At 50.8% G+C, this 13181-nt stretch overlaps 1 protein-coding gene across 2 annotated transcripts in view; it reads right to left on the reverse strand.

Moving 5' to 3' along the window:
• Positions 1-10196, reverse strand: part of ISM1 (isthmin 1) — an 86467-nt gene extending 76271 nt beyond the window's left edge. The window contains exons 1-2 of one of the 2 annotated variants that reach the window (XM_073553820.1): positions 7858-8198; positions 6251-6467 (exon numbers count right to left, since the gene is read on the reverse strand). Coding sequence is in view for 1 of the 2 variants with exons in the window: in XM_073553819.1 (XP_073409920.1) it covers positions 9563-9679 (117 nt within the window). In the remaining variant the exon portion in view is untranslated. Of the gene's footprint in view, positions 1-6250; positions 6468-7857; positions 8199-9562 lie in introns of those variants that run through there. The other variant, XM_073553819.1, reaches the window with a different exon arrangement.
• Positions 10197-13181: the final 2985 nt, after the last annotated feature.

A 13181-nucleotide genomic window follows, 5' to 3' on the forward strand; every position in this document is an offset into this window, starting at 1 on the left:
AGTGATTGCAGAAATCTAGGAATTAACAATCACGGGAAAAACTGCCATCACAATTCTCTGAGGCGATGCTGACCCTCAATTAATTTGTGTGTGGAGACAGCGAAAACATAACTTTGTGAAGAAAGTGTTACTGTATCGCAGTACCGTTGATCCCATCAGCGTTACTCATCTCCATCAAATTTTAATCACAGGGAGAGATGTAAACATGTTGCTCACTGCCCATCATGATCTGTCACGCAACTTTGGAGTGCAAAAGACAGAAGCCACAGGCGATTCTATGGGATTGGCATGAGAGGGCACATTTAAAAATGTGCGCCGGAATGTCACACGTCTGTGAGTAGGAAAACTGTGAAAGCTGATGATAAACCACCACTGCATGTCATTGTGAGTCGAGGTCCATAAGAAATGGAAGCCATTGAGCATCTGAAGCTAGAGCCCGGCCAGTGGGACAGGGCATAGCTACGTCTTAACCATCATCTATCAGGTCACCAAATTTGTAGTGGCAGTCCCAGTGAAGCATTTGACATCCCAGACTACACAACGAAGGAGCAGGGAGAGGTAAACATTGCAAATGCTGTGGCCCTGCCCAAGCAAGGGGGGCAAACTCGTGGGTGTCGGTACTGGCACTGGGCCCCTCATAGTACGGCGGTGTGTCTGACGGCAGGTGTGCACCCCCACCGTCAGAGACACTTGATTGCACTATGAGGGACCCTGTGCCAGTGCCCGCGCCCAAGAGTCGGCCCACCCACCTGTCCAGGGCAACGGCACACGCACGGTTGGGTGCGCTAGGTGGTGACCCCGGCCATGAGGGGGCGGGGGAAGCAGCCCAGTTAGGGAGGTTTACAAAATGGCATATGTTGATGTTGGACATTCAGCTGCTGCAAAAAGGCGAAATTTGGCAAGTGCGAGGAAGAGGAGGACCAAAGCAAGTCATTTTTCTGTCAACCTAGGTGTCATCAGGGGAAGGTGGGACAAAATCCTTGGAAACCCATGCATGGTTCATTTTAATGAAGGTTAGATCATCCACATTTTGGGTCGACAGTCGGGTCCTTTTTTCTGTCAGGATTGATCCAGCTGCACTGAAGACTCTTTCCGATGGCACACTTGCAGCTGGGCAAGCGAGCTTCTGTAAGGCATATTGTGCCAATTCAGGCCAGGTGTCCAGTTTAGCAGCCCAATAGTCAAATGGGAATGACTTGTGCGGGAGAACATCGATATGGGACGAGAAGTAGTTTGTAACCATACTTGACAAGTGCTGTCTCCTGTCACTTTCTATCGATGCAGTATTACCAGTCGTGTGAGCGGGACTTGGAAAAAAAATCAGTCCACAACATGGTCATAAAACCCCTGTCTCCAACGCCACTTCTGATGTGTGCACCACGAACACCTCTTCCAAGCTGCCCCCGGCCCCTACGGCTCGTGTAAGAACCATCACCGCTGCGGTGTGCTGGGAATGCCTCAACCAACCGGTTTACCAGAGTTGCTTGTTTGTTAGCCAATATTAGGTCATGGTTCTCCTGTGGCATTATGTTTTGGAATTTGCCTTTATAGCGTGGATCCAGGATGCTGGCCAACCAGTAGACGTCATCGTTCATCATTTTGGCAATCCTTTTTAGGATCTGCAAGGCATAATCTGACATGTGGGCCAATGTTCCCGGTGTCAATGATGGACTGCGAGTGCTGGGTGGAGGAGCACTTTCTGGCAAATCCAAATCCCTCCTGTCACGCACAAACCCTGTACCAGACCTTGCCACGCCAACATTTTCTCTTGCCCCACGAGAAGCATCATCCTCCCCTAAAAAAATCATCCCCATCATCCTCCTCCTCCACCTCGTCCAGGAGAGGTCCCCGGAGCAGACAATGGCTGACTGTCATCCAGGCTTCCCTCCTCCTCATCTACCTTGGCTGCAGACGCCTGCTCCTTAATGGGAGTCAATTTTTTGCATGAGCAGACTCCTAAGTGGGATGCTTATGATGGCGTCGTCTGCGCTTACCAGCCGTGTGCATTCCTCAAAACACTAAAGGACTTTGCAGTGGTCGAAGCTGAAAGACCTCTGTACACCTGTCAACTCCATGTCTGCCCTCAAAGTGCCTGCCCGTGTATCCTCCCACAAATGCATTACGGCCTGCCTCTGTTCGCACATCCGCTCAACCATGTGCAGGGTGGAGTTCCACCTTGTTGCAATGTTGATAATTAGGCGGTGCTTGGGAATGTGGAGCGATTAATCGCTGCAGCTTCTGCATACGACTGAAGTGTACCGGCGATCGGCGGATGTGCGAGCACAGTCTTCGAACCTTATGGAGCAGGCCTGTTAACTCTGGATAATTACTGAGGAAGCACTGCACCACCAGGTTCAAGGCGTGAGCCAAGGAAGGTATGTGTCTGAGTTTTGAAATGGCTATGGCTGCCACAAAATTCCGGCCGTTATCACCAACTACCTTGCCTGCCTCAAGATGTAAACTGCCCAGCCATGACTCAGTTTGTTGCTGAAAGTAGTCATCCAGTACCTCCGCGGTGTGTCTGTCGCCCAAACACATCATCTGCAACACAGCCTGCTGGCGCTTTCCACTAGCTGATCGATAGGAGGACACCTCGTGTGCAACACTGGCAGCTGCGGATGGAGTGCTCGTGCGACTGCGCTCTGTGGATGAGCTTTCGCTTCTGGAGGAGGGTCGAACGCCTACAGCCAACTGTTTCCTATACCGTGGGCTAGGCAGCACTGTCCCACCACCGCTGTCCCCTGTGGACCCTGCATCCACCACATTAGCCCAGTGCGCAGTGATGGACACATAACGGCCCTGGCCATGCATCAGTTGTGAGGTGCACCTTTCCACTCACTGATTGCTTGAGTGCATGGACAATGCGGTCTTTCACATGAAGGTGGAGGACTGGGATGGCTTTGCGAGAAAAGTGGCGACTGCGTAGGCCATGAGTTCGCGGAAAGCTGCGCTTTCAACCAACCGGTAGGGCATCATCTCTAACGAGATTAGTTTGGCAATGTGGGCGTTCAAACCCAGTGTACGCGGATGAGTACTTTCTTGTCCTACTCAGTCTCTGGTAAGGTGAGCTGGACTTGAGAGCTGCATATGGTGGAACTAGCGGTGGACATGGCAGACAGAGAGGGTTGATGATGGTGATGGAGTTGGTGTTCTGACGGCCTAGATTCAGTCTTTCGTTGACATAACATTGTGATTCCTTGACTGCTTTGGCCTTGCGACAACACCTCAACATTTGCTGCTGGTGGTGTGCTATACGGTGGACTTACAGTGGGGGAAACAATGTAGCGTTGCTGACTACCTTCTTTGGGAGCTGTTGCACATGTGGTACGTGAGGTTTGGTAGTCCGTCCACGCTTGCAAGTGCATGGTGGTTAAATGTCTAAGCATGCAACTGGTATTCAAATTTCTCAGATTTTTCCCTCGGCTAAAGGTCTTTGCGCACTTCTCAGATTACCTTTGCCTGATCATTAGGATTTTGTTCAAAAAGTGCCACACTGCACTCTTCCTACTATGGAAGACATTTTGAGGACTTGCACGCTGTGCTATTTTGACCGTCTGGCCAAGCTGTCCTGCAACTCTTGCTTTTTGTAACCCGTTTTTGGACTGCTCCGGGCCTGCCAGATAACAGCTGTTGCGATGTCGATGCCTGCTGCAGATGCTCCTCCTCCTCTTCTGAGCTATTGGCAGCGGCACCCTCTTCCCCCAATGGATGCCAATCTAGGTCAACAACTGGGTCATCCATCACCTCCTCTTTAATGTCATGTGCACCTTCCTCTGTGTCACCCTGTATGGTGGTATAGTATGCGGGAAGGGGCACCTGAGTTTCATCAGGGTCAGATTCTGGCTCAGTACACTGCGAGGACAATGTAGTGCTCAGAGCGAGTGTACCAGCAGATAAATCTAGCAGTGGCTGTGCATCAGTGCACTCCATGTCAGATTCATCTTGGACTGGGGAATTCACGATTTGACTTGATAACCCTGGCATGGTATGAGAAAAGAGCTCCGTGGAGTAATCTGTAGTGTGGCCTGCCGCATCCTTCACTGTTGTGAGTTCATTTTCCCCTTCGTCACTGGGGTCTGGTGAACTCCCTATTCTGGTAAAGGAAGGTAATGAGCCTGATTATCAGGCACCTGAGTCTAATGAGGATGACTGGCTGAGTGGAGTCACGGACTGGATATAAGGCTGCCGACGCCCTTCTGCCCTGTGGGTGATTTCTCTGTGGACTTCTAGGACACCAGTCTGATTCCTGCTCCCCTAAAGCTAAGTTTTCTGTTTTGGCTGTTAGCTTTTTTGTTTTGTTTTCCTTGCTTTTCAGTATTCTGCCATTCCCTGCTGGGGTGAGCTGAATCTCCTTTTGCCTGTAGCTCTGACTTCAGTATATTCCTGAGTACTGACATAGCTTTTTTGAAGCCTAGCGTCTTCAGGGCCTTTTTCACTGTCAGTCTGTTGGCTCTTATTTTCATAGGGTTTTTCACGGATTGCAGACAGCAGCCTTCCTGTCCTTTTCTATCTAGTTAGCTTGGGCCCCTCTTTGCTCAGTCTATCTTTCTGTCTATGTTAGTGTTTTCATCTTGCTTCACCGTCATTATATGTTGGGGGCTGCCTATTGCTTTGGGGTCTGCTCTGGGGCAGTTTAGATTTCCCTTCTTTCTTTCGGCCTATTTAATTCTCCGGCTGTGATCGAGGGGGTCTAGGGCATCGTAGGAACCCCCCACGGCTACTGCTAGTTGTGTTGATAGGTTCAGGGGTCTGCAATCCGATAGCTGCCAACTTCTCTGGTTTTCTGAACTTAGCTAGCATTTCTGTTTTTGCCTCCTACGGTGACTCAATCATAACACTTCACTTTTGGTAGGGGTGAAGGACACAAGGAAAGGTGTTGTTCCTGACCAGGAGCCTCCACCGACGACGCAGTGCTTTTATTTTTTTGAAACTTCAGAAGAGGAGGCGATAGAGCTGGAGGCTGTGTCAGCAATGTAAGCCAAAACTTGTTCCTGAAGCTCCAGCTTTAAAAGCGGTTTACCTACTCCCAGAAAAGGGAGCCTACGAGGCCTTGTGGAGCCAGACAATGATGCCGGCTCGCCACGTCCTGCCTTAGGTGCTATTGTGCTTTTGCCACAACCAGCAGAAGCACCACCATCAGGACCAGCTGGCAACCCCCGCCCACTTCCACCATACTTCATTTTTTTTAAAAAGGTACCCAAAATAACAGCTATATGGTACTGTAAAACAAGGTAAAGGGTCTATAGAGTATTGGTGAGAATTTGAATCTCAATGTAGATTGGAGGACGCTGAACTATTGTCTCAGGCCCAGTATAGATTACACCGAATTGTGACAGGCAGAAATTGCCTACTGTATGACTAACTACAAGGTGTATATAGAATTGGGCAGAATTGGAATCGCCCTAGAGTGTAGGTCTGTAAGAACGGACAAACTCCTCGACTTTTCCCTTACAGAGTCGCACACGTAGATAGCTTCAATTTGGCCATGATAACAGCCGGTACACGGTACTGTGTGAGGAGCGTACACCGCTGTACGGTGTGTGAAAAAATGAACGCTCAGTAACTCACTAGGACAAAACAATAAAGTTTGGATTGCTTTGAAAAAAGCAGTTTGCTCAGCAGTGTGAAAACAGCAATGCAGCTATCAGGGAGCCTTAAAAGGCAGCCTAATAACCAAAAAAATAATAATGAACAGGGTCACTAAACATCTCCCGGGAGATTCTACATGGTGCCGTGTTCAGCCCTATAGAGAATGAATTGGGCATCGGTCAGGCAAATCCAGATAACGATTGAAGAGGGTCTCTAAATATCTCCCAACAGTCAGAAAAGTGGAAGTGGGTTTCCAAAACAGTCAGAACAGTGGAAAAGGGTCTCCAAACATCTTCCAGCAGACATGCACATTACAGTCAGAGCACAGATGTAAAGGTACTAGACCAGGTAACAGATTGGAGACATATATATTATTCTCAAAGATTATTAACACAGGATTTTAAATATTAATAGATCATTGTACTTCCTAAGTCAGTGACACTGTTGGCCGAAGTTTAAGATGAGCGCACAGTAGTAGCAGAACCCCACCGTGCGCCTTCCAACTTCCTTGCTACAATTGCTTCAGTATGTTTTCATCCTAAATGGAGGGGGGGGGGGGGGGGGAACAAACCCATACCTGATGACCTAAACCAGTGCTCTATGGTTAGTAACTGCTTCACAAAAAAAAAAAAAAAAAACACACAAACACACATTCCCTTACAGAGGATATTAGAAATCTGAGACTGGAGCTGACAGGACTGGCATCACTTCAACGTCAAGCTGATGGGCTACAGCCTAAGTAATTTTGTCCAGATTGGGTTCTTTATCCCGTGTTACCAACATCTACAGTGTTTCTCCTGGACGTGGCACTGACGTTCTCATCTTGCCACAAGTAGTGTCATCTCGGGATTTTAGATTACACTTTTTAGGATCGTGTTCTGGAAGAAATGACACGAATTCAATGTCAACATTTGAAGTCCAATGTTTGATAGGGTTGTACAATGTAAAAAAAACAAAAAAAAACAAACAAACAGATATTGATTGTAAAATGTGATAAAATAAAAGATCACAAATATTATCACTCTGCCTAACAGTACTAACACTTAATGAGAAAAGTTACAATTGATTTTGGGTCTGAAACTAAAGGGTTTACCAAGGGAACACCAATGTAGCCTCACATAAGCCTGAACCTAGATCATAGAGCATGGATGTCCTCCAGAATCAGCTCTGCTACACGTCTGGTAGGACATGAGAGTCCTAGTATTGATCCCTTCTGTCTCATATTGGCATTTGTGCACATTTACACCAATTGCAAGGTACTGATCACCAAAGCTGAATCCTCCAAAATCATCTCACGTGTGGTCAGTGACACCGGAACATACAGCAAAGTAACGATCAGAACACAGGACAATAGACCAGTCTGCTGATAAATCCAGGGCTGTGGAGTCGGAGTCGGTATAAAATGGACCGACTCCTAAAATATATAATAAATTGGGTACAGTAATTCAATGCAGGATGTGCTGAATATTTTTTCATAGGAGTTTGGGAAAGTTATGAAATGTCCTATAAATGGCTGTTATATTCCTGATCTAAGGCTACATTCACACACAGCGTTTTTCTTGTGTTTTGTGAGGATATGTTTTTCAGTTGCAAAAGCAGATCAGCTTTTTAAAAAACCGCATCACCTGAAAGGTTTTTGAGCTCATAGATAATGTTTTCAATAGCAAAAGCAGATTATAAATCTGCTCTATCCATCCATTTATCCATATCTGTCTATCCATATCGTATCTGTACCAAAAAGAATGAAAACCGGGTAGTACACCAATATATATTCTGTTCTATCTAAATATCTTGATTATTGGATCATAAAAATGATTAAATGTCTGAGGTTCACATTGTACTACAATAAATTTTTCACTTAAATATAAGCAATATGTGTGGGAGTCGGAGTCGGAGTTGGAGTCGGAGTAAGGGAAATTGAGGAGTCGGAGTCGCAGGTTTGGCTTACCGACTCCACAGCCCTGGATAAATCACATCTACACAAAAACCAAACCTCAACCAGATCAAGCCCAAAAAGCGCTCAGCTGCCCGTCTATGGCTGGATCCCCCCTACCCAAGAAAAGCTTCTATTCCACACATTGGGACGCTCCCGAAGCCTGATGAGAGTTGGGGTGATGGAAGACTGTCCGACTGGTTGGGAGTGATCATTAGATCATACACGGAGAGAGAACAGGCCAGATGTCAGCAATAGTCACAAACATTGTAATGGTCGAGGCCGACAACTATCTGCATTCCTCCACTGTAAAAACATGCAATTGTTTTCAGTACCTGAGTATTAGTTTCATGGCTGCGTTCACGTCTGATGTTATTTCCGTTTTTTGGGTTCCATCACAGAAACAGATCAGTTAACATTGCAGCGTCGGATCAGTCACGTAAGACATCGACAGCGGGAGACGGACCCTACTGTCTGTAACAGGGGCAAGCAGGGTCAGGTCACCGTGTCTGTTCTTTTACTGGATACAGTGAGAGGCTTTTCTGGCCAGATCTGCGACAGCCTCCAACACAGATGTGAACGGAGCCCAAATAGGGGAAGATGGAAAGAGTTACCGCGATTATCGTACTTAGGGGTCATGTGCCACAGACAGAACACGTACTCATAGTATCTAGGCATGTTCACGGGTCTGTTATTTTTTGCAATCAGATTGTCTGCAGAAATATTATAAATTAAGAAAAAAAAAAAAAAAAAAAAAGGAAAAACTGATCACATATGGGTAGGAAAAGCTTAGAACTTTTTGCAAAACAGATGTCATGATAAATGGTAAAACTGGACAGAAAACACTGATTAACATCAATCCGGTCTCTCATACAAAAGAACATTGGCTGAGTATAGATATAGAGATGTCACCTACAGATACATCACACCTGACACACACAGCGTACCTGCCCTACGGCTCTAGACACACACACACACACACACACACACACACACACACACAGCGTGCCTGCCCTACAGCGGTAGACACACACACACACACACACAGCGTGCCTGCCCTACAGCGGTAGACACACACACACACACACACACAGCGTACCTGCCCTACAGCGGTAGACACACACACACACACAGCGTACCTGCCCTACAGCGGTAGACACACACACACACACACAGCGTACCTGCCCTACAGCGGTAGACACACACACACACACAGCGTACCTGCCCTACAGCGGTAGACACACACACACACACAGCGTACCTGCCCTACAGCGGTAGACACACACACACACAGCGTACCTGCCCTACAGCGGTAGACACACACACACACAGCGTACCTGCCCTACAGCGGTAGACACACACACACAGCGTACCTGCCCTACAGCGGTAGACACACACAGCGTACCTGCCCTACAGCGGTAGACACACACAGCGTACCTGCCCTACAGCGGTAGACACACACAGCGTACCTGCCCTACAGCGGTAGACACACACAGCGTACCTGCCCTACAGCGGTAGACACACACACACACAGCGTACCTGCCCTACAGCGGTAGACACACACAGCGTACCTGCCCTACAGCGGTAGACACACACACACACAGCGTACCTGCCCTACAGCGGTAGACACACACACACACACAGCGTACCTGCCCTACAGCGGTAGACACACACACACACACAGCGTACCTGCCCTACAGCGGTAGACACACACACACAGCGTACCTGCCCTACAGCGGTAGACACACACACACAGCGTACCTGCCCTACAGCGGTAGACACACACACACAGCGTACCTGCCCTACAGCGGTAGACACACACACACAGCGTACCTGCCCTACAGCGGTAGACACACACAGCGTACCTGCCCTATACACTGTATACCTGATCTGCCCTTGCTGACACATCCATCACTCACAGTCCTTCTCATCCTGCGGCCGCTCAGCGCTGTTGCTCCTTCCACCAGTCCCTGTTCACACTGCACCCAGGGCTGGAGCCGCAGGTGGCCTCATCCATCCCTTTCCCGGGCGCAGACTCACCTGGAGCTGGCTGCTGGCATTGGCCGGGCTGGCCGGACTCCCTCGCAGCACAGTGATGTGCAGGGTGAGCAGCACAAGTCCCAGCAGCAGCAGGAGCTCCGCCGCCAGCCGCACCATCCTCTTGATGCGTCCAGCTTTCAGTGCCCGCTCGCTTGGGCCGGCTGCACCCCCACTCTCCGGGTCCAGGGGGGCCGGCTGGGTGGAGGAGCCGCCGCCAGCACCGCCGCCACCACCACCGCAGCAGCAGCAGCAGCACTTGGGAGCCACTGCGGGACAGGAAGGAACAAAGCCCCAGGGAAAGCTTCAGGAGAGGGCGGAGGCGGCGGGCAGGACTTGTGTGAGGCAGCGGAGATCCACAATCCACATGGGCTGCACCCCAGAACACGACTCCCCAAGTGTGCACAGGTGTGCAGTACCGCAATCCACCAGCTCCAGTGCGGGGGCCGCTGTGCAGCTCGGGGGGCGCAGTCCTAGGTGACAGTCACGTAGCAGGGCGCCCTATGAAGGCTCTCCGGGCTCCGGCTGCTGTAGCTCCATCCCTGGACTCCATGCACTCCCCTACCTGCCGCACAGCGCCCTCCTCCGGTGCGACCCGACTACTCCGGGCACTGCGCTCTGTCAGTGTGCGCACACCGCGGGTCCCTGGGCTTTATAGTGCAGCCCCGGGCTGTTCGCGCTCCCCTCCCCCGTCATTACCGCCCATTCTCCCCTCTCCCCTCTCGCTCAGGGAGAGTTTACAAACAATGTCCCTTCTCCTCCGCAGCCGGGGGATGAAGCCTCCGCACAAGCCCTGCACGGCGGCCTGGGGTCAGGACGACAGATGGCTGACAACCGCCACTAGTCCTGACCCAGAGAGCGGAGGCTCCATGTAGTGCAAGTGCGACCGAGGTGTGCGGAGACTCGGGAGGAGCGGAAGTTCGGGGGCGTGGAGGATCAGAGACTCGGGGGGTGCGGAGCAGAAGCGACTCGGAGGTGTGCAGGGGAGCGGAGACTCAGGGTGCGCGGAGGAGAGGTGACTCGGGGGGCACAGAGGACTGGAGACTAGGAGGTGTGCGGAGGAGCAGAGACTGGGGGGGGGGGCTCGGAGGAAAGGAGATTTGGGGGGCGTGGAGGAGCGGAGACTCGGTGCGCGGAGGAGACGGGGGTGTGGAGGAGTGGCGACTCGGGGGGTGCGGAGGAGAGGTGACTCGGGGGGCACAGAGGATTGGAGACATGGAGGTGTGCGGAGGAGTAGAGACTCGGGGGGGGGGCTTGGAGGAAAGGAGACTCGAAGGAGCGGAGGAAAGGAGACTCGGAGGGGGCTCAGAGGAGCGGAGACTCGAGGTGCGCGGAAGAGACGGGGGTGTGGAGGAGTGGCGACTCGGGGGGTGCAGAGGAAAGGTGACTCGGGGGGCACAGAGGATCAGAGACTCGGAGGTGTGCGGAGGAGCAGAGACTCGGGGGGAGCGGAGACGGGGGGGGCTTGGAGGAAAGGAGACTCGAAGGGGCGCGGAGGAAAGGAGACTCGAGGTGCACGGAGGAGACGGGGGTGTGGAGGAGTGGCGACTCGGGGGGTGCGGAGGAGAGGTGACTCGGGGGGCACAGAGGATCAGAGACTCGGGGGGAGCGGAGACTCAGGGCGGGGCTCGGAGGAAAGGAGACTCGAAGGAGCGCAGAGGAGACTCAGGAGGGCGCAGAGGAGCGGAGACGGGGGGCGGAGACTCGGGGGGGACACAGAGGAGCGGAGACACGGGGTGTGCGGAGGAAACGGGGCGTGGAGGAGTGGTGACTCGGGGGGTGGAGAGGAGACTCGGGAGGAGCAGAGACTCGGGGCACAGAGGAGAGGAGACGGGGGGGCACAGAGGAGTGTTATGAACTGGTCACCGAGGAGGATGGCAGGAATAGGCTAGGCCACAAGGAAACCAGAAAGGTTGGTAACGTAGCGGATTGCAGACCCCTAATCCTAACAACACAACTAGCAGTAGCCGTGGGGCATACCTACGATGCCCTAGACTCCTCGGCACAGTCGGAGAGCTAATTAAGCCTAAAGCAAGAAAGGTGAAATCTAAACTGCCCCAGAGCAGACCCCAAAGGAATAGACAGCCCCCAAACATATTGTCGGTGAGCCAAGATGAGACACAAACGCAGGCAGAAAATAGAGCAAATGATGGGGCCCACACTGACTAGATAGGATAGGAAAGGAAAAACACTGTCTGCAATCACGCAAAACCCCTAAAAAATCCAACACGTCTTATGTACAAAAGAACATTGAGGTTTCCAGACCTCTCCGCCACTATATCAGCATTCTGGTGTAAACTGGCAGCAAAGCAAAAGCGTCTAATATAACATATGGAGCGGGGTCCAGCACAGCCCCAGTAGGGAGCTCGCTGAACCCTCACAGCAAAGCAGAAAGAGGCAAAACCAGATCAGATGCAAAGGATTAGCAAATGAACAACTAAAAAAATGCAGGATCAGGCAGGAGACAGCAGACCTCAGAATGCACAGGAAGAAACTAATCACCAGCAGCCACTGAAGGAAGCCAGCTCACTTAAATACTCCAGTCAGTAACCCCCGATTTCCAATCGTCGTCAGGTGGCAGACCGGCCAGCTCCACTACCCACAGTAACCACCAGAGGAAGCCCCGACTCAGAAGTCAAATCGAGAGAGTTCACAACAGAGGAGATTCGGGAGGAGAGGAGACTCGGGTGCGGAAGAGAGGAGACGGGGGAGGCGCAGGAGGAGAGGAGACTCGGGGGTGCGAAGGAGAGGAGACTCGGGGTGAGGAGAGGAGACGGGTGGCGGGGAGGAGTGGCGACTTGGGGGGCGCAGAGGAGAGGAGACTGGAGGAGAGGAGACTCGGGGGGAGCAGATACTCGGGGGGCACGGAGGAGAGGCGACTTGGGGTGACTAGCGTCTCCGCTGCAAATAACTGACTTGCTGCGGCTGGTAAACCCAACTCGGGGTGAGTTTACACAGCCTTGAATAGAAGCACAGCGGGCTTCCTGTGCTTATAATGTAGAACGCAGCGTTTTGGATGCAGCGCAGGTGAGCTGTGTCCAAAACGCTGCTACTCCAGATCATGGGCACAAGCCCTCAAGGCTTTACGGAGGAACAGTATACCAGCGACCAGTATATACCATACACCCCATAGTAACCAATATATACAGTATACCCCATAGTAACCAATATGTACAGTACACTCCATAGTAACCAATATGTATAATAGACCCCATAATAACCAGCATATACCATAACCCCATAGTAACCTGTATTTACAATGCCCTCCTTAGCAACCAGTATATACAGTTGTGGCCAAAAGTATTGACACCCCTTGCATTTCTGTCAGATAATACGCAGTTTCTTCCTGAAAATGATTGCAATCACAAATTCTTTGGTATTATTATCTTCATTTAATTTGTCTTAAATGAAAAAACACAAAAGAGAATGAAGCAAAAAGCAAAACATTGATCATTTCACACAAAACTCCAAAAATGGGCCAGACAAAAGTATTGGCACCCTCAGCCTAATACTTGGTTGCACAACCTTTAGCCAAAATAACTGCGACCAACCGCTTCCGGTAACCATCAATGAGTTTCTTACAATGCTCTGCTGGAATTTTAGACCATTCTTCTTTGGCAAA

Source organism: Dendrobates tinctorius, unplaced genomic scaffold (genome assembly GCF_039654945.1).
Source record: "Dendrobates tinctorius isolate UK_male_01 unplaced genomic scaffold, ASM3965494v1 ptg000203l, whole genome shotgun sequence".
Taxonomy (NCBI): domain Eukaryota; kingdom Metazoa; phylum Chordata; class Amphibia; order Anura; family Dendrobatidae; genus Dendrobates; species Dendrobates tinctorius.